Here is a 21,904-nt window from a genome sequence, read left to right as displayed (position 1 = left end):
TTGCAGCTAGTTTGACCATGGGTCAAGTTCCAGCAAATGGAACATAAGCAGAAAAGTATAGAATAGTCCTGGAAGTCTCTTTAAAGGAAGCTAAGGAGAATTCTTCCTCCTTTCTGCTACCTGGAAAGTGTCTAAGATGGTTGGCACTCTAGAAGCTATCTTGGACCATGAGGTTTCCTTGAGGATGGAAGGCACTATGTGAGAATGCTGGAACAGAAAGATACAAGGAGGCCGGCTCCCCAATTGCTATGGCGCTAACACGCTGGACTGCCTGCCTCTGGATTCCTTTGAAGTGTAAGGGAAATAGCTTTCATCATGTTTAAGTCATGATTGTTTCCAATTTTCTGACATAAACAGCTGAACCCAATCTTAACAAATTCATTTAATATTACAGTGGGGCCTTGACTACAAGTTTAATTCGTTCTGAGACCGAGCTCTTTAAGGAGCTCGTTAACTCAAATTACTCTGTCAACTCAATGCAAAAAATCGGTGGAGAGACAGCTGGTATCTCAAAAAACTCGTTAGTTGGGACACTTGTAAGTCAAGGCCCCACTGTATAAGCTGTTACCTTTGACTTTTCTGACTCACTGGAGGATCATTCTCTCATTCTCCTGGGGTACAGTAAGCTAAGATAAATAGCATGGACTTTGGGGCATTGAAATAGGTTTGAATCCCTGCTTTGCTGCTTGTTGCCTCTGTAAGGAATTATTCTTCTCTGTACCCGTTGTCTTTTGTGAAATGATGTGTATTAAATAAATCAATGCATACAACATACCTGGCACATAGGAGGGACCCAACAATATTAATGTCCTTGTTTTCCCCTCATCCCTATGTTTATAACTGGTTTTAAATACCCCAAAGAAACTCTAGATAAATGCACATTTGGGTTTATTTCTCCAGAAGCTGACCCTGCTATCATAATCTTGGAAATGCAGCAGTGTGGTTGAGGAAGGTAAAAACATCCAGTTAATGCAGCAGGAAGCACAGAAGACAGAAAGGCAGCCAGGAGAAGAAACAGTAAATGGAGCCTCTGTGATCAGGTACAAACCTCCCATAGCTCAGAGAAGAGCTGGGTTCTCCAGCTGAATCCACACCAGTGGCTAGTTGGGACTGAAAGGGCTGGTACTTAGCATTCCATGGGGCCGTTGTCCCCAAAATTCTAAGCAGTGGAGTGACCGACAGCATTTCCAGCCTGTGAAATAAATACAAGTTGACAGCCTGGGGGAAGATTTATGTGTGAGGTAGAAGCTTACCTGATGAGACTCAAACATCTCTGAAACTAAGTGCATTTAAAAGGATCCTAAGCAGGATCTGGTTTTCCAACAGTGGGAAAATGGGGCCCATGTCATGTTTGAGAAGATAGCAAAATACATCCAGGAGAATCTTGAGCTGCTGGACAATAGGCCTGATGGCACCTACTGTTTCATGCTGCACTCCTACTGGGTATACTGTGTGAGTGAAAAGATCTTGAAGTTGGCTGCCAACATCTCTTGGTGACAAGCTGATGTTGCTGGGGACCTGCTTGGGAAAGACTCACAAATTCCAGTTGCACATCACAGCTCTGGATTACCTCACACCCTATGCCAAGTACAAAGTGTGGATAAAGCTGAAGCAGAGCAGTCCTTCCGGTATGCGAACCATGTGTTAAAATCTAGATTGAAACACTGAAAATACTTCTCAGTATGGGAAGTGGTGGTGTACTCCATTGCAGACCGCCCTTTGGGTTTTGGGGTGGCAGTAAAGTCTACACAAGACTGCAGGAAAGTAGACCCCATGGTGATTGTGGTATTTCATCAAGCAGACATTGGGGAATATGTGTGACTTGAAGAAACATTAACTTAAAATGAAATCATCCCAAGGACTTATGGCTGTGTGGAAGGGCCAAGCTCTGTTTCCTGTGTCTTTGAAGACTCCACCATCATGTTGAATTTTGTCAACACTGTGATCTCTCCAGGAACTTGTTAGTTTAATATTCTTCCTATTATGGAAAAAATGCAGGCTGGATTCAGAAATGGGTAAAAAAAATGGTGTTTTGGGTATTTGTTACTAAATAGAATATTGTGTTTTATATTTCAATCAGAGAGCTTCTTATTTTCAGTAAAAAGTACTAATTGAGGATAAGAATAGCTTATTATTGTTATTTGTGATAACACTGCTTTCCAAACTCATGGTAAGAATACAACCGGTTTTCCTATTTATTTATTAACTGGAGGTCTAGTGCACGAATTCGTGCATGGGTGGGGTCCCTCGGGCTGGCTTGTGGAGATTGGGCCCCCACTTGCGTCCCCAGCCTCACAGCCCCAGCTCGTGCCCCCAGCCTCGGAGCCCCGCACCACCGCCTGGCACCCCGCCTTGGTCTGGTGCCGCCCCTTCACCTGTTCCACCATCCCGCCCACAGGGCCCCCTGCCCAGCTCTCTCAGTGCCTGGGATCCAAGCAGCAGCCCCGCCCCCCGCGGCTGCCCCTGGTCACCATCTGCAGAGCAATCGGCAGGGCAATTGGGCCCCTGCTCGCACCCACCTTGGCCTGGTGCCACCCACTCACCTGCTCTACCATCCTGCCGTGGTCCCACTCTCGTCAATGCCCATGGGGGCTGGCGGTGCCTCCACTCCTTCCCCCTGCCAGCCCCACGTGGCCAACCCCTGCCATGTTCTGCACCACCCCCTGGTGGTCAGCGCACGTCATAGCGAGTGGTCAAACTCCCAGTCTCCTGGTCGAACTCCTAGTCAAATGACTGCCTGAGGGGGCAATTTGCATATTAGGCTTTTATTATATAGGATATTATGAAAGATAGATATTGCTATATGAGAATACTAGGCCATGAAATGAAAGGTGGATAAAATACTAAGAGCAATTTATTCTGCTACTTTTCCTTATAGTAAGTGTTGTGTGGTGTGGAAGAAAATCTGTCTTCTAAACCTAGTTCAAATACCTACCATCTCTGTGATGCTTTAAATCAGTGGTTCTCAACCTTCTGGTCCTTTAAATACAGTTCCTCATGTTGTGACCCCAACCATAAAATTATTTTTGTTGCTACTTCATAACTGTAATTTTGCTGTTATGAATCGTAATGTAAATATCTGATATGCAGGATGGTCTTAGGCGACCCCTGTGAAAGGGTCCTTCAGCAGCCAAAGGGGTCGCGACCCACAGGTTGAGAACCGCTGCTGTAGATGAATCATTAAACATTATTGAGCTGCATTTTCTTCTGTTTAAAAAAACAGCTTTAACCATCTATTTAAGAACAGTTTTTAGAATTAGGATTCATGATTGTAAAGTATCTAACAGTACCTGGCAAATGACAGGTGTTGAATAAATGGTAAGCATTTTTTAAAAAGGACCCCAAGCAGCCAAAATTGTGAGCCTTGGGCTGATGTCCAGGCTCATAAACACCTCAGTGCCCTGCTCTAACCTAAGAGTAATATGTTGGGAGAATTCAGGATTGTCAGACTCTTGGCTGCTCCATAGCTGTGGCGTGGAGGAGAGAGCATGATAAATTAGTGGAATGGGGAAGTAGAACGCCCTGGTAAAAAAAAAAAAAAAAAAAAGTAATGGCAGGGCTTCCTGCCCTGGCCATGACCCGGTCTGCAGTCATGTGCAGCTGTAGTTTTGAAATCATTTTAGTTCTGGAGTTTTCAGGCAGGGCAAAAGACCCTATGGGACTTCCAATTTTTCCAAGAAATAGTTATATAATCTTTTAAAAAATACATATTTATTGATTTCAGAGAGGAAGGAAGAGGGAAAGATAGAGAAATCAATGATGAGAGAATAATTGATCAACTGCCTTTTGCATGCCCCACACTGGGGATCAAGACAGCAACCTAAGCATGTGCCCTGACCAGGAATCGAACTGTGACCTCCTGGTTCATAGGTTGACACTCAACCACTGAGCTATGCCAGCCAGGGCAGTTATATAATCTCAAAGTTGGAAAAAACCAGTTAGCTCAATCTCTCTTCTCTACTTCCAAAGAGTAGGAGAGGTGGTGGGTCATAGCTAGTTAACACAGAGCCAGGCCCAGGATTGGGTTCTCTGATGCGTAGGTTTGGTCAAGATCTTTTTCAGTTAAATTTTAATATATGGATTCCATTATCAACCAACTTGGAATAGCTCTTATTTTAAAACCCACATCTCAACATGATCTGAAATTTCAGACTACTGCGAGGGCCCTGGTACACTCAAGTGTTGAGACCCACAGACTCAGAGCCAAGGAAGGAACAAGGACAACAGTCTACAAACCTAATGGGACAGACAAGGAGCTTAAATTCGAAAGAAGGACCAAACTCAGAAACAACAGCTTATATGTTTATTGAGCTACTAGAAACCAATCTAAAGCATGTGCTTCTGCTTCTAGAATCCCAATACTAGAAATGAGATGGATCTTTGAACGAAGACCAAGGCCGGCCTGGATTTAAAACCTACAAGCTGCCAGACACACATTTATTTACTCTGTTCCCCATAAAGTACATGTCTGCATTCACTTTCCATGCATGGAATGCCACAGTGTGCCAGGGGCTTTTCTGCTGGAAGCAAATTCCAGCAGGTGATAATTATGCAAGAAGTTCATCAGAAGGCTGATGAACCTTGGGGCTTCAGCAGGGCTGAAGATCTGCATATATTATTGCCTGCTGCCAGACAGTTGAGGGCAGTTCCCCCAACGTGATAATACTTTAACTTTGATATGTATATCTGCTTTGCTATAGGGCAAAATGTGGGAATAAAAAGCCAGGGGTCTGGAGATTCAGAGAGCTTAGTCACTAGAACTAAGTTTCCCTCTGGCACCCCAAAATGCCTTCCAAATTCATATTTCTTCTCTAGTCTTGCCATTCATTTATGCACAGCCCTTCTCCAGATTCCTGAACCCTTGTAGATGCGGAAAAGACCCCGGCACTTTTCTATGTATTTTATTCTTATAGTCAAGGAGTAAGAGAGGTTAGATTGGAAAACAGAATTTGGGGTAGAGAAGGGTGCAAGGCCACATGGTTAGTGATGGACTCGAAATGAAAACCAAGTCCCCACATCAGCAAGCCTTTGTGAAAAACGTGAAGAGGAGCTTCAACACCCAGGAAATACTAGTATTTGGTGGAGACTAAAGGTGCTCGGACATCTTGGGCCACCTGTCCCTTTGCTACCTACACCATCTGAGCCATGCTCGGTGCACCTTGCTGCCCTCTGGGGACCAGGCTTTAAGGCTTACAGGGCAGCTCTGGCACCCACAGCCAAAGACAATGAACATAGGTACTTTCATGCAAAATCTTTATTTGGAACATGTGTGTCACTGAGCAGGTCAGTCATCCTGAAATAACAAGTCTTTACATTATGCAGAGAAATACAAGAGCTCCTTGAAGACATTCAGCTGCCCCTCTGGCTTCCACAGGGGAAAGGGACTAGTTGGGGGAGCGCTCCTCCTCACCCCAAACGAAGGCATTGGGACAAATAGCCAGACTTGCCTTTGGGTTAAAGTTTCAGTCAGAGGCCACAGCACAAGGTCCTTCTTGTCCCCTGTACTAAACACAGCTTTGACAGGGGCTCTCAAAAGTCAAAGCCAGGAATGTGCGCACACGCGCACTCTGCCCACCTCGCTGCACTGCCCATCTCGTGGCACTGCTGATGAACTTAAGGATTGTTTCCACGGGCAGTTTGCTAGACCATACAGATCTTTCCAAAGGACTTTAATCTGAGTTGCAGTCTTAATCACTCCTTAATATGCAGGCTGGGGACCATTCTTTCTTTAATGTTATTTTATCATCTTCCCTGGGTGAGTCCCACAGTGGACCAACCCAGAGTTTGGGAAAAGGACCTCCCACCATGCAGATTCTTAAAGGTCACTTGGACTGTGTCTCTTAAATCCTGTCCCGAGTAGCAGCTCTCCTCCCACAAACAGATGTACAGAATCTGCAATGAAAAGCATAACAGAAAATGCATCTCCCCCCTAAGCCTACTCTAACAGCTTCAGTTCAAGAAACATACTCCCATCCCTCACACTTCATGCCTCCCGCAGATGATCTAGCAGAACAATGGCCCAAACACAAAAGTAACTGCCTACAAAAACTTAGAAAACTGGAAATGTTTCTCTAAGCTCAGATATTTAGAGAGAATTCTGCTGCACTGGTCACTTTGCAAGATGCTAACCTGATACTTAACTGTGTATTATTTAACCATTTTAAACAAAACAAAACAACAAAATAGCCAAAACACATAAATATAATCCTTGGGGACCAGATGAAATGTGGGTTAATCTTATCTTCCATTGGTCTCTTCTGCTCAGAGCTGGGAAGTAGTTGTGTCAGTCGTGGATAGGGCTCAGCATTTCCGCTCAGAAGCCCTTAAACCAAACTTCTATCAGAGTAAGTCCTTTAACTGTCACAAAAAATGGTCAGGGTCTAGTTTTACAATCATTGGAGTTTATGCACTTGAACTTTCATTAACACCAACCCTTCACCAACAGTCAGAACTTTTGAGTAGCAAAAGTTCTACTTAGATTTTCCAAATGAATCAAAACCTCAACCTATGTTTCTAGTATGGACACCAGGATCTCAGAGTAGACACATTTTAAAGTGACTTTTAAAAAAGAAACCCAAATAGTTAGAAACAACACGGAAAAGGATTCTGAACCTGCAGTCAGGGGCTGCACTTCTTCTAAGAAATTTTCTGGGGTTTGCAGAAACAAAAGATTGAAAATGTTAATAAAGATATTTTGTTTTCAATCATTCAGAAATTTTCTTTAAAGAAGTAATTAGAGCTATATACCAATATTTCCCCTACTTTTACCATTAAGAAATACAAATACATTTCATACATAATTCCTCATATAATTTTTAGTTCAAATGGTCAAAATTAGAACTTTTAATTTAATTTTATAAGCCCTAAATTATTAAACACCAAAAGTTAGTCAAACATATGAGAAAAACAATGACAAACTCAAAATACATTAGTTATTCAGCCACAACTAATAACAAAGAGGTATATAGGTATGAGCAATAGAAGTAATAAAGAATAACTATCATTAAATTCAAAACCTCTGGGAAAGCTATTTCTGATTAGACTGTATTATTTATCTTAGAATACACAAGTTTAAAAGTCAAATTTTCGAAGTTACTATATTCAAGCTGGAATCCAGAAATTAAAGTTAGAAGTATAAATATTGATAATTTCAACTAAATTCAGAATGGTTTCAGAAAACTATAATAATTTAGAAAACAAAATAAAAGTATCAAACATAAGGTACATTAATTTTTTTTCTCTTTAGTATTCTTCTCTTTCTTGTGAGGAATAAACTAAAATTTAATTATTTTCATTAAAAGAAGTCTTTATATGGGATCAACAAAATTTAGAAGGAAGTCAGAACACAGTTCAAATATATGTATGTATATATGTATGTGTCTATATGTATATGTACATATATATCTGCATATGTTTATATATATGTATATATATAAACATATGCAGATATATGCATTTCACTTGCATTTAAAGAGGGAAACATGTAACCGCCCTCATTTAGTTCTACCAGATTACTTAAGTGATTCACTGACCATGACAGAGTAATAAACCTCTTACTCACTAAATTTTTCCTGGGAAAAACAATCTAAGCTATGCCTAGCAGACACTCGGCCCTTCTCTTTGTGTTGTGAAAACAAGAGCCTACTACAACTTTTCACAAAAGCCAAAAATCAGGAAAGAAGTGGCTATGAGTAATAGGTAGGAACCAAGACTACAGATAAGTGTATTCGAAATGATTTTTCAGAATTATTTAGATCCTGTATTGTTTATTACAGTCCAAATACATGAAGGTCTTACGAAATAAAATCATATGTTACAGATAAAAACAGGCCAGGAAAGCCCAGTCAGAATTGTTTTAGGGCCAAATTGCAGACCACCCAACAATTCACATTTTAGGAATCTGAAATGTCTAAAAATAGATCAGGTGGTTTCTCAAAAAAAAAAAAAAAGAGGGGGGGGGGAAGGAAAGAAGGAAAAAAAGCCCCATGCCCCTGACTGGTATGGCTTAACGGTTGAGCATCAAACCAGGAACTAAGAGACTGCTGGGTCACCAGTTCCATTCAGGTCAGGGCACATTCCCAGGTTGTGGCCTTGATCCCCAGTAGGGGGTGTGCAGGAGGCAGCTGATTGATGATGTTTCTCTCTCATTGATGTTTCTCCATCTCTCTCTCTCTCTCTCTCTCTCTCTCTCTCGATATTTAAAAAGAAAAAGAAAAAGAAGGAAGGGAAGAAAAGGGAGGGAGGGAGAAAGGGAAGAAGAGAGGAGACAAGAACCCATTCAGGAAATGTTAGCTAACAAGAATACCTTACTTAGAAAGAAGGGACAAATGCATAAAAATGCATAAACTTTGTGCAGGATAATGCAATAGTAAACACAGTAGAATACATAGGCCTCATAATACTTTTGTAATGGCATATATATGTCTCTAGCACATTTTTAAAATATGCAGAGATTAAGTAAGGATCATTCTAGATAAAAATACATATTTTTAAAGGGTGGGGGGAGAAAAGCATGGTATCAGGGCAGACCCCCATAGATATACAAAAATGAAACTACACTTTTTGGTAATTCTAGTGGATATGGCAGCAAAAATTGTGGACATTGGCTGGTTTTGAGAGGATTATTTTCACATATAACCTTATAGTTATATTTGTAAAAAGAAAACTTCTGTGAAAAGTTTATTTAATCCTGTAAAATGTCTATATTGAGATCTCTTTCTAAGATAAAATAAAAATAGCCAAGTTGTGAGTGGGTAAGGGATATGTGCTTTAAAGCAGATGTGAACCCTCTGTGGGTCTCTCTTACACAAAGGGATACAGATTCTTAAATAAAATAAAACTCCCTTAAAAATCTGCCACCTAACAACTGTTTACATCATAGAAAAATAGCATTTTTGTAAAAAGAAATATAGTTTCTTTGTTAAAATGGTCTATTTTAAACCAGCAATTTTTTTTTTCATATAAAGAATTTCTAAACGTCCATACAGAAAATAAAAATAGATAATACTGAGTGCAAAGCAGACATGGCATGTTTGCAAACGAGCAAAATATTTCATTACAAGATAAATAATATTCTTAGTACGTTATAGTAAGTTTTAATCTTTTAGGAACTTAAAAAGATATTGCTTTTAGTCTCTGATGGCAAGTTACTTATAAGTGTAGTTACTTCCAGCAGCAGAAGGCCAAATTGATTAGAAATGGATCAGATATAGTCATTCACATTTCCCCTAAACTCAAAGTGCAGAAACGCTGTCCCAAATTCCTTTACATGAGCATGGACCATAGGCCCTGGAGATGTGAAAGGGAATTTATGACATTCACAGTCATTTCAAAAATCATTCACTCTATTGTCCATGTTCAAATTGTCACAGAAGCAGATTAACACCAAACATTTTACCAGTTTGGCTAAATCCATCATGCAGGAGAGTCCATGTTACTCTTCTAAACACAGGTATTAACTCTTCATTTGTAAAAACAGAGTTTCAATGGACTACTTCTTTACTTCCACAAAGAGATTCTGAAGGCATGACGAGTCTCCTGGTAGCAGGGGTAGTGATACCACAGAGCACTAGCAGCCAGCAGTTTCCAGCTGATACAGAACACTCAATTCGCAACTATGGTGGATGCACTTCACTGGCATCTCGTCACACCCGCTCCACTCTGCTAGGGTCATACGAATCTGTAAAAAAAAAAAAAAAAAAAAAAAAGATAGAAAAGAAAATTAGTGGAATATTCAACTGGTCTGTTTCCTGTTTGATCCTCAGACCACAGATAAATATGTTTAGGGAGCAAAATCTATTTCAACAATCTTGTTTTCACTGAGTGAAAAACTATCATCATAAAGCTGTTTTAAAAGGACATGTATGATCACCAAAGGAAAAATGTGAGTTGCTTAATATTTTGATGGTCTCTTCCTGCTGTTCATAATGAAATATAACTAACCTTAAATGTGATGCCTGTTAACCAGCAGTGGTGTGCTTGGCTGATACCAAGGATTATATAAATTTTTTGGTAAATTACAATTCTAATGAAAGTTTGCTTTGCTGTGTGCATCTTCATGACCGAATGCTGTCACCAGAAAGGTTGAGGACCCTGAAATCCTGACTGTTTGGCCTCCTGCCTCTGACTGCCACCAGCCAGCCCAGGGCTGGACACAGGCCTGTTAGCACAAATCTTCTGGGCCTTTCCACACATAGGTATGAATCTGGGCCACCCACGGACCCATTCTGTAGCCCACACTGGAAAATCCCAAACTGGGCCCAGATGTCCTAGATTTCCCAGATGGGACACCACAAAAAAAGAAACAAAACAGCAAGCAGCAGCCCTAACCTGTCCTTAGTGCTGCAGCCGATGATGCTGACTGTGACGACCTGGGAGTCACAGATCTCTGGGTCCAGGCAAACCTGAAGCTCACACATCTGCCTCCTATGGTCAGAAATTCCTGCCACAGCAGCTCAAAGGTTTTCTAACTTTTTAGGAGAGAATACATAAGAAATCTGGAAGGATGGTACAATTTGATAGTTATAAGAAATATTACAATCACTTCTCAAGTCATCTGGAGAACTGTATTATGAGCCCACACAGATTCCAGTGTCTCCAGCAGCACCTCTTCCTCACACCTGCTCAACTACAACATATTTACTGCAAGAAGCCAACACTGTGACAACCGAGACAGCATCCAGAGCGCTCCGACTCTGACACTGTAAACCAATAGGGCAGTCTTTGCATCTGGGAAGGAGTTTGCTGTTCCTCAAACGTGATTCACTGCACTGAGTGCCCATCAGACTAAAGCCAGCAGAGTCCCAAGAGCCAGTGCCTTCTGATTTCTTACCCAGAACACCGTCCAGTGGGACGAGAGGATGTCAACAGCTGAGCGCCACTATTGCGCTGCACCAGCCTCACCGGGAACTGACTCTGATAGGGACCGCCTGTGAGCAAAGAGGTCTTCTTCCCCACTGAGAATGAGGTGGATGGTCACATATGGTGACTCTGGAAAGGGTGCTCTGCAGCTGGTGAGAGGTGGGGAAGAGGCTGAGCATCTGGGAGGCCTCAAATCACATAGGCCTGGGCACTGGCCAGCCCCTCAGGGCCAGGTACTTAGGGACACGTCCACAGAACGTGCCTGCACTCCAGAGCCCCACTGCTGAAGTTAGGGGCCAAAAGACAGAGTGGAAGAGAATTCTGAAGAACATGAGCCCCTTCCTCAGGTCATGAAGCATCTGGGTCCATTAAAAATGAGCCACATAATATTATTTTACATTTTCCAGTAGCCACGTTAAACCAAATAAAAAGAAACAGGGGAAATTAATTTTAATGCTATATTTTATTTCACCAAATAGACCCAAAATATCATTTAAACAGGTAATTGATATAAAAATTGAGAAATTTTAGATTGTTTTTGTACTACGCCTTGAGCTCTGGTGTGTGTTTTGCACATATGGCCCATCCCAGTTGGGATGAGCCACATTCAAGTGCTCAGGACCACATGCGACAGGGCTACCACACTGCCAGCCAGGTCTAGAGAACAGAGAGGTTCTCTGAGGAGCTGGAATCCTGGTTCCTGTGGGCAATGTTTAGCTGAAAAGAAGTCACTAAGCCTGCCCCAGGGGATATTTCACATGTGACCACCCCCTTAAAGATGTGCTAATGTCTAGCCTTCTAATATCATTATGTGGCATCACCAAACCTTCCCAGATTTTCCTTACTGCAGCCCTGAGGCAGTCTTTCCTCCACACGCACATTAAGAGGATATATGGAAGTTAATGGAACACTATCGGTGCCTGGGATTACATTGTGAATTGGAACATAATCCATCTAGTGGACATAGCATTCTGTTCCCTGACTTAGTTCTGAGCTGCTGATTTCTTAGCCAGTGCCCCAAAAGCTCACTGAAAAGATGTTAGCTGAAATGCCCATCTTTAAACTGAGATAAAGACACTTCATGATGATAGGTACTATAATACCACATAGATAAACAGATAATAAAATTCTGGAAGGTTGTGTGGGGGGGAAGCACTTATAGATAAACATGGTATATTCTCATTTTGAAATTCCATAACAAAATCTAAATTTGAGTGGGCTGTGCATTTAGGAGCAGTGAAGTAGTTCTGATACATTGGGGTGATGGAGGCAGGGGTGGGGTGGGGATAGAGATGAGGAGTCTTGCATTCAAAATAAAACTTAGCAAGCCCTGGCCAATGTGGTTCAGTTGGTTGGAGCGTTGACCGATGCACTGAGAGTTTTTGCGTTCAATTCCCAGTCAGGGCACATACCTAGGTTTCAGGTTCAGTCCCAGGCAGGGTATATACCAGAGGCAGCCAATTGATGTTTCTCTCTCACAATGATGTTTCTCTCTTGGTCTTTCTCTCCCCTTCCCTTTCTCTAGAATCAATTAATGAGCATGTCCTCCATTGAGGATTAAAATAAATGAATAATAAAATAAAATTTAGCGAAAGTAAAACAAAGTCCAAGTTTACCAGCAACAAAGCTTTATTCTAATTTGTAAAGCAACACTGAAGAGAAATTTAACATTTGTGAAAAATTTCACTACCTCAGTGATATGATCTCTCCAAAGAACTAATTTGAATACTGAGGCCTGATGGCCATCACATGAAAGGCCGATGGAGTTTCACCTGGGCCACTGCACATGTAAGAAATCTTCCCTAGTAGTGTCCTGCTATGCAATTACTTAAGAATGCCTGGGGTAGCTGTCTGTCATCATAAGTTGCTCTCTGCCTTCAGATTTTTGGTCATTTTATTATACATTAACAAATACATCAGAAGAGAAGAAAAAAATACTTCTACTTGTTAGTAACTATGGTTAAAAAAAAAAAAGAGGCCACAGGGGAGGTGTTTTTAATGGCTGAAATTGGCATTATCTACGTGTTTTCAGATACCTATCCCATCCCATTCACATGTCAAATGGTAAGCTAAAATTGAGGGCGTGCTTTATTGAACTAGAAATGTTATCTTATAAAATACTACCTGTAATATGTGGCCATAGACTGGGACATAGAAATCTTTACAAACAGGTGTTTTACTTTAATAGGATTTGTCTTATTTTAAAGTCCTTATAATTCTCAGGATGAGGTAGGACTGATAAAATCATCCTAATTTTATAGGTAAAGAAACTCACCTTAAAAGCTACAATGTCTTCTTAACTAGCACTTACACATGAGTGGGCATATTTTGGGGGAAACAGGAGAGGAGGAATTATGCTGAAGCCTAATAAATCCCCACACCCCCCAAAATGGGTCATGTAACATTTTCCCACTATAATGGCAAAGGTTCTTGTCCTCAGCAAAGACCAAATTTGTCAAATGAGATGGTCAAAGAAGGCCATGACAAATCAGTTATTTCAATCATGTAGCATTTTGCATAAGGCACAGAGCAACATTGGCTAACACTCCTAAGAATCATACTGCATTTCTGGGAAAATTTAAAAAGTGCCAAGTAGATGTTTTTGTTTGACAAAAATATTTGGATTCTTCTAACTGAAACAAGTGATCTTTTCCATCTACTTTTAAATTCTTGGATTTCATCCTTGCTTATATGGTTAATTATGACAAAGAAGGCAAGGATATACAAGGGGGTAAGGATAGTCTTTTCAATAAGTCATGTTGAGAAAACTGGACAGAGACATGCAAAAATAAGGCTGTATCATTTTCTTACACCATATTAAAAAAGTAAAAATGATTTAAATACTTAAATATAAGATTTGAAATCATAAAACTCTTATAAGAAAACTGGCAGTAAACTATGTGACATTTATCTTAGTAATATTATTTTCTGATTTATCTCCTTGGGCAAGAATAACAAAAGAAAGAGTAAACACATTAAACTATATTAAACTAAAAAGTTTTTGCACAGCAAAGGAAACCATCACCAAGAGGAAAAGGCAACCTACTGAATGGGAGAACATATTCACAAATGATACACTTGACAGGGGGTTAGTATCCAAAATATATAAGGAACTCAGACAACTTAACTAAAAAAAAATAAAAAAATCTAATTAAATAATGTGTAGAGGACCTAACTAGACACTTTTCCAATGAGGACATACAGATAGCCAACAGACATATGAAAAGATGCTCAACATCACTAATCATTAAGGAAATGCAAAATAAAATCACAACAAGATATCATTTCACACCTGTTAGAATGGTTGCCATTAAAAAAAAGATCAACAAACAACAAGTGTTGGCAAGGATGTGGAGAAAGGGGAATGCTTGTGCACTGTTGGTGGAATTGTAAATTGGTGTAGCCACTGTGGAAAACAGTATGGAGGTTCTTAAAAAAATTAAAATTAGAGCTGCCATATCACCCAACAATTCCACTTCTGAGTATTTATCTGAAGAAAACAAAAACACTAATTCAAAAAGATATGTGCAACCCTATGTTTACTGCAGTATTATTTATGGTAGCCAAGATATGGAAGCAACCAATTGATAGATAAATGGATAAAAAAGTTGTGGTACATATATACAATGGAATATTACTCAGCAATAGAAAAGAATAAAATATTGCCATTGTGACAGCATGCATGGACCTAGATGGTATTATGTTAAATGAAATAAATCAGATAGAGAAAGACAAATAACATATTATTTCATTTACATGTGAAATCTAAAAATAACAACAACAAAAACAAATGAATACGCCTCATTTGGGCACCTCCAAACCCCAAACAAGGAAGGGGAATCTGCAGATCTCTTCATAGCTCCTGCTGGGTAGCCTCAGGCAGAGGATAAATTAGCACCTCCTGAGATCCAAGAGCCAGTGTACCCAGTGGTCAGAGTGGGACCATACAATTACAACTCCTCAGATCCCTAAGGGATACACTGAGGGGGCAGACTAGGTGAGCACCAAAGCCCCACTGAAGCAAGTCTTCCTTCAAAAGGGTGTCTTCAGCACAGAAGTTCTCCCACCGTAGACACAGCTGATTCTCACAGCCAATTGGCCTGGAGGTCAATTCCTCACAGTGATACCAACAACAATCAAGGCTTAACTACAAGACTGTGCACAAAGCCCACAAAGGGGTGCACCAAGAGTGTCCACCTCAGGTAATTGGGGAGGCTGAGCCACTGGGCCCTATAGGACACCTATCACACAAAGCCACTCTACCAACACAGGGAAGCATAAAAAATGCAGAGACAAAGAAACAGGTCACAAATGACAGAAATGGAGGAAAGCAAATGACTGCATATAGAGTTAAAAAACACACTTTTAAGGTTTTTCAAGAACTTTCTAGAAACCGCCGATAAATGTAGTGAGACCCTTAAGAAATCTAGTGAGACCCTCGAAGTTATGATAAGGACCAACTAGAAATTAAGCATACACTGACTGAAATAAAGGATATTATGCAGAGTTTCAACAGCAGACTAGAGGATCGCAAGAATCAAGTCAAATATTTGAAATATGAAGAAGCAAAAAGCACCCAACTGGAAAAGCAAAATGAAAAAAGAATCCAAAAATACGAAGATAGTGTAAGGAGCCTCTGGGACAGCTTCAAGCATACCAACATCAGAATTATAGGGGTGCCAGAAGAAGAGAGAGAGAAAGATATTGAAAACCTATTTGAAGAAATAATGACAGAAAACTTCCCCTACCTGGTGAAAGAAATAGACTTACAAGTCCAGGAAGTGCAGAGAACCCCAAACAAAAGGCATCCAAAGAGGACCACACCAAGACACATCATAATTAAAATGCCAAGAGCAAAAGACAAAGAGAGAATCTTAAAAGCAGCAAGAGAAAGAAAGTCAGTTACCTACAAGGGAGTACCCATAGGACTGTCAGCTGATTTCTCAACAGAAACTTTGCAGGCCAGAAGGGAGTGGCAAGAAATATTCAAAGTGATGAATGCCAAGAACCTACAACCAAGATTACTTTATCCAGCAAAGCTATCATTCAGAATTGAAGGTCAGATAAAGAGCTTCACAGATAAGAAAAAGCTAAAGGAGTTCATCACCACCAAACCAGTATTATATGAAATGCTGAAAGGTATCCTTTAAGAAGAGGAAGAAGAAGAAAAAGGCAAAGACACAAATTATGAACAACAAATACACATCTATCAACAAGTGAATCTAAAAATCAAGTGAATAAATAATCTGATGAACAGAATAAACTGGTGAATATAATAGAATCAGGGGCATAGAAAGGGAATGGACTGACTATTCTTGCGGGGGCGGGGGAAGGGGTGTGGGGGATGCGGGAAGAGACTGGACAAAAATTGTGCACCTATGGATGAGGACAGTGGGGGGTGGGGGTGAGGGCGGAGGGTGAGGTGGGAACCGAGTGGAGGAGAGCTATGGGGGGGAAAAAGAGGAACAACTGTAATAATCTGAACAATAAAGATTTAATTAAAAAAAAAAGAAAAATAATACCATAAAAAAACACACACAAAAAACCAAATGAATACCGAAAATAAAACAGAGACAGTCCTACAGATATAGAAAACAAGCTGATGGCTGACAAAGGGGATGGGAGAGTGGGAAAATGGGTAAATTAAACAAATAAGAATCACCACAAGGTTCAAACCTATTTCAAAACAAGAAGAAGCTGAAAGAAATACTGACATTTTGAACTCTGAAAAGGGAGATGTTTAGATGACATCTCTCCTTATGGAAAAGTAAATAAATAAATACACCCTTGGATTTCAAAATAAAAAACAGAGAAGCAGGGTGGGGAACCACCCTGCTGGGGCAAACTGGAAGGAGGAGGGGCCTGGCTCAGGAGGTCAGATTGGGGTCCTAGGGCAGTGGGGTAACACTCATCTCAGGGGGCACAGTTTCAGCTTACTGTGAAAAGGTCTGAATTAATGAGTTAAGGTTCCCCAAGTCTGTGGTTTATGATGCAGACCTTTGGATAACTACCTCAACTCATCTGATCATTTTTAAATACATAATTGATAATCCCCAGGTCCTGAAGAAAGTGTCTGAAACAGAGATGCCAAGGGTTCTCCTGTCCTGTGTGTGTCATAGTTGAGATGATGAAATTGTGTTTGAGGAAAATCACTGTTGCTGTCATTGGGGACCTGCCCTGGCTTTATGAAACAGAGAATGCTCTCAAGATACCTTAAGGTGAAAGGATGGAGAGGCACAAACGCCTGCAGAATGCTGTTGCCCAAACTGAGTCGCCTGGGATTTCAAAATCAGAACTTAGGGGCCTTTAAAGAAACAGAGTTAATGAATGGACTTTTAGGGTGGGTGTTGAGAAAGTGAAAACTGTGAATTTTACTAAAGTTTCATAAATGGTGTGGTAGTGAAAACAGATAAAAATGGGAAGAAGGGCAAGGAATTTGGAAGGTGAAATGTGGGGCAGTAGTTTATTTAATCAACTTGCATATCTTTTCTTTCAAGGTTAATAAAGAGCAATGAGGATTATTTGGGTGAATGCCTATTATATTAGGAGAGAGTATAGAGCACAAATGCTATGGTCTCTTATAAGATTTTTCAAGGTGTCTGCACCAACTTTAGAATAATTTATTGGCTCACCTCATCACAGTAAGGGGCCCAGTATGTTGTTTATATGGATAATTTGATATAGTAGTTTATGTAATTTATATAAAGACAGTCATTTAAAATATACTACAAGATCTTGATTTTTCAGGAAACTTCTAGATAATATTTTGTAAAATCTTCTGGTATAATATTTTGCAGGGTCAATTTGATCTTTTCTGAATATGCAAATTTTCATTATCCATCAACCTAGTATTTTTTCATGCTCCGAGGATTCCAAGTTAACACTGAATGCCTGCCCTGCCTGGGTGGCTCAGTTGGGTGGAACATCAGCCCGTACACCAAAAGGGTTGCGGGTTCCATCTCTGGTCAGGGCATGTGTAGGAGGCAACCAAGTGACACTTCCATCGGTGTTTCTCTCCCACATCAATGTTTCTCTCTCCCTTCCTCTCTCTAAACATATCCTCCTGTGAGAATTAAAAAACAAACAAACACCTGCCACTTGCCTGACTCCTCACCTGGGCACCAGAAGTCCCGATCCAAGTTCTTCTCCCTTCCTGGTTCCAGATGCCCATTTTCTTCCAGTGAGAGTGCGCTCTTGGAGATAGAGAATGTATTTCCCACCTTCCGGGCCAGGTCCCCAGTGGTCAGAGAGACCAGGCCTCTTGGCTGAGCTCCTGGGCCCCTCTCAGCCTTCAGTTCCTCAGCATCCTCCACGGAGTCAGTGCTCCGGGAGCTCAGGAGCCTCATCCGAGACATGGAGCTCACCTCTTTCATCCTCATCAAGCGGTCAGTGTCGGCTCGCCTGGGGGGGGAAGCCAGTTTCTCTTGTAAACTTTCAATCACTCTGGAAGTACTTCTGAGCCTCTTTTCTGAGCCTGCCACACTTGGAGCCCTTTCTATAAAATGGAACAAAGTGGACCTGAAAGGTGGTTCTGTCCCCATGCCCTTGTGATTGAAGGACTCCAAGTCACTGGGCTGAGACTCTGGGTCAGTGGCCTTGCTGGGGACGACCCTGTCCACACCAGATAGTTCAGAAGTCCTTGGAGCCTGCAGGGCACTGTCCCTTTCCCCTACGAACAGAGGGCTTTTGGTCCAGCCACACTTTCTCCTGCCATAAAAGGCATCATTGGAAACTGTGGGCTCATCCGGCTGTGCTGGACTAGACACTGGTTCCTCCCTAGGGGACACCAACCTTCGGGCACTGCCATCAGGCTCAGAGGGCTGGTTATGTCCTGTTCTCCTGGCGCCCGGCAACAGGGACTCCATGGCCACCTCGATGCCCAGTATCCTCGCAGCCCTCATTTGAAGGGACTCATTTGGGGGGATTTCTATTGCACTCTTGTCACCTGAAGACCCATCTAACTTACTGGCACTCCACTCTTGTGCTGGAGTCAGCCCCACGGACCTCAAGTCTGGTACCGAGAGTCCAAAAGGTTTGCTGGCAAGAGAGAGGGGGCCCACCATGCTCCTCTCCTCCCCATCACCAGGTGTGGGAGGGGCTGCTTGGCTGGGCTCCACAGACTTTACAGCACTGAGGAGCTCCTGCCCTTCCTGGGGCTCTCTCAGTTCAGCTGAAGCAGATGAGGACACAGTATCACGTGACCTAGAAGATGTTATTCTTTTCACAGGTCTTGGGCTGACTGCTAGCTCTTTTATTCTTGTCCCAACATCTTGGTTTCTCCTCTGTGTAATCAAGCTTCCCCGTGTTGACAGCAACACTTCACCTCTGCTGTCCTCCACCTGCAAGGGGCCCAGGCACTGAGGACGAGCACCCTGGTGGCAGGTGGCAGGCTTCTGCTCCTCACTCCAACTCTCAGACTTACTCTTAACTCTTCCCGACCTAAACACAGGCTCCTCTGGCACCACCCCCCTTGGCGGTTCCTTCCCTCTTCTTTCCTGGCTCTCCCCAGTGAAGCCCAGATTCCTGAGTGTGCAGCCAGCATGGCCTTCTGGCTGCCATCCTGTCTCACTGCTCTCATTACTACTGCTGCTCTGACTGCTCTCTTCCTCTTCCTGAAGCTCCTTATTAAAACTTTCTAACTGACTTATCAAATCCCATGGACGACGGCTAACTGGCTTTAAAAGAAATTGACCAAACAGCTGTTGACTATTGCATGGACCGGTGGTTGCCCCCTTCACCACCTCGCCTCTGGGCACAGGACTGGGTCCACGTCCACGGTCATCCATGCAGGGCTGACTCTGGCCCACTGTTGGCATAGGTGCCTGGTTTCTGAGTAAGGAAGTCCTTGAAAAAGCACTGTAGCTAGAAGGGTTGAGGGACACTTGACCTTTTAGATGATGAACATTTGGCTTCTGGTTCTGGTCACTGGAAGCTAATGTTGTGTGCATCTGAGCTTCGGAGGCAGGAGGGTCCAGAAAATTTGGAGTCAGCACTGCATTAGGTGACCCTCCTGACTTAGCAGGGAGGGGCTGCGGGCTTTTGGATTCTTCCGTGAAAGTGGTTTGTGTTTGCTGATCTTTGTACTGGTGCCCTGGCCACGAGCCAGAATACTGGAGTACTCTGTGTTTCATGGGGTGAATGAATCTGAGGTCATCTGTTTGTTTGTCTTCTTCTGGTCCCCCCAGATCTTGTTTTTGAAACTCTGTTCTCCCAGCCATGCTTCCTGTGAGAGCTTGCAGCTCCAGGTCGGTGGAAGACATGCTCAGCAGACTTTGTTCTTGCAGAGCTGGGCTCTTATCAAGCCCATGCTTCTTATCAGCACTCTGTTTTAAGTCATTGTTGTTCCTATCTATATCTGACAGATGTGATTCTGATTTCACTGGGATAGAAACCAAACAAAATATCGTCTCGTTCATTTTTTTCTTTGAACTTTTCTTGGTCTTAATCCCAGTTTCAAACTTTTTGAGCTTGGTTTGGGTTTCACAGGTACTCTCGCCCTGTGGGTTTGGGGAGGAGACTTGGCTTTCTGCTTGTCCATGTTGGCTGCCTCTCATGTCAGGCCACTGTCCTCTCATAACACAGTGGTCTCTCTGGTCAGGAAAGCCACCATTTTCTCCATCCCTGGGGAGCTGGCCCCACAGCCACGGGGGACTGGGATCGCCAAGGACAGAGCCTCTCTCTCTCTCTGATGCGGGCATGATGCTCTGTGGGTTTAAAACGGCACCATCATGATGCATGCTTCCATGAGCTGGCTCTGGGGCAGAGACTGGACCAGAGCTATACAATTTCTCATCTACCTTTGTTTTGTCACAGAAACCCTGGGGTTGGGCCACTTTAATATGTCGGATCCGTGGATCGTCAAAGGGAATATACTGAACAGAGCCATCGTAAGCAGTGATGGGATGGGGCTGTTTCAGGAACTCATTTCCAGTCCCAGGGGAACCAGAAGGAAGCTGAAAGCTGGCAGCAGCCTCCTCAATTGGATGACGGCGACCATCATACACATGCCTGAGGGCCACATCCTCCGCATAGGGGTTTGTGATGTGCTGGGGTGGTGACCTATACGATGGCGGAGGCACGTACACTGGAGGCTCCAAACCAGAGTCGGGCAGGCAGACCTCCTGCCTGTAGGAAACACTCAGGTCTGCCTGTTGGCTGTCCAGATGGTTGCTGTTTTCCACTCCCGCCCTGGAGTGTTGGTGGGAGTCATAGGAGGGAGGCTTGAGGGGCCTCCCAAATTTTGGCCATGGTAAGGGGATAGAGGAGCCACCCTTCTCAGGGTTCCTTGTGGATTCCAAATTCGGTGCAAAATCTGGAGGGTAAAATGGCATTCTAGAAACATCTGGTAAATACCCATCACTTAACGGAATTTCCATGCAACTCAGGCTCTTAGGGGAGAGAACTCTAGGCAATGACTGGGATTTCCCTTTGCTTTGAGAATTCAACACCTGTTCTCCTCGCATGAATGGGTACAGATCTTGAAACAGTTTCTCCCCATCACCATCAGACATCTGTCTTCCTAATTTCCTTGTCTGGTTCCAGCTTTCCAGGCTTACATTCTGCCACTTGTCAGGGCCCCCCATTCTCAGCTCTTCTTCCCAAACCACCTTCTTCATCACATTCTCTGTCCTTCCTCCAACTTCCCATGAACCCTCTCTCATGTGGATGGGCAGACTGTGGGCTTGGGCCACTTCTCTGACCTCCAGGTCTTCTCGGTCTCTCGGAGCCAGCAAGCCACCGACCTCCTGTCCTCTTCTCCAATAGGCATGGTTGTGACCACTTTGGTGCTGAGAGGACCACGCCAGCCTGGGTTGATGATAAAACCTATAAAATAAGAGGCACGGAAGTTACACCAAGGGAGGAAGCACACACTGCTTCTGTGACTGGTGATCCAAGTCAAATGTGGAACAGTACTTTTGAAAAATAGATTCCCAGCTAGAGTACTTGTCAACTTGAAAGAAAACACATCCCACTAATTATGGCTGGAAGGCAGTCACATGTTTTGCCATCCAAGGGCGTAGGAATGACAGCAACAGACTGCCCA

General features: G+C 42.6%; 1 protein-coding gene and 1 pseudogene across 5 annotated transcripts in view; one reads left to right on the top strand and one right to left on the bottom strand.

Moving 5' to 3' along the window:
* Nucleotides 1-1,347: 1,347 nt before the first annotated feature.
* LOC132226058 (60S ribosome subunit biogenesis protein NIP7 homolog) lies at nt 1,348-1,842 on the top strand (annotated as a pseudogene).
* Nucleotides 1,843-5,236: 3,394 nt separating this feature from the next.
* The window catches only part of JCAD (junctional cadherin 5 associated), a 52,331-nt gene continuing 35,663 nt past the window's right edge, over nt 5,237-21,904 (bottom strand). For 3 of the 5 annotated variants that reach the window (XM_059711901.1, XM_059711893.1, XM_059711923.1), the window contains 2 exons: nt 17,963-21,684; nt 5,237-9,679 (listed from right to left, as the gene is read on the bottom strand). In XM_059711901.1, the coding sequence (XP_059567884.1) occupies nt 9,645-9,679; nt 17,963-21,684 (3,757 nt within the window). In that variant the 3' untranslated portion in view covers nt 5,237-9,644. The remainder of the gene's footprint in view (nt 9,680-17,962; nt 21,685-21,904) is intronic. The other 2 variants (XR_009454708.1, XM_059711916.1) reach the window with 2 other exon arrangements.

This window comes from Myotis daubentonii, chromosome 1, assembly GCF_963259705.1.
Source record: "Myotis daubentonii chromosome 1, mMyoDau2.1, whole genome shotgun sequence".
Lineage (NCBI taxonomy): Eukaryota > Metazoa > Chordata > Mammalia > Chiroptera > Vespertilionidae > Myotis > Myotis daubentonii.
Note: the sequence above shows the minus strand (reverse complement) of the source record. Positions and strands in the feature narration are given on the sequence as shown.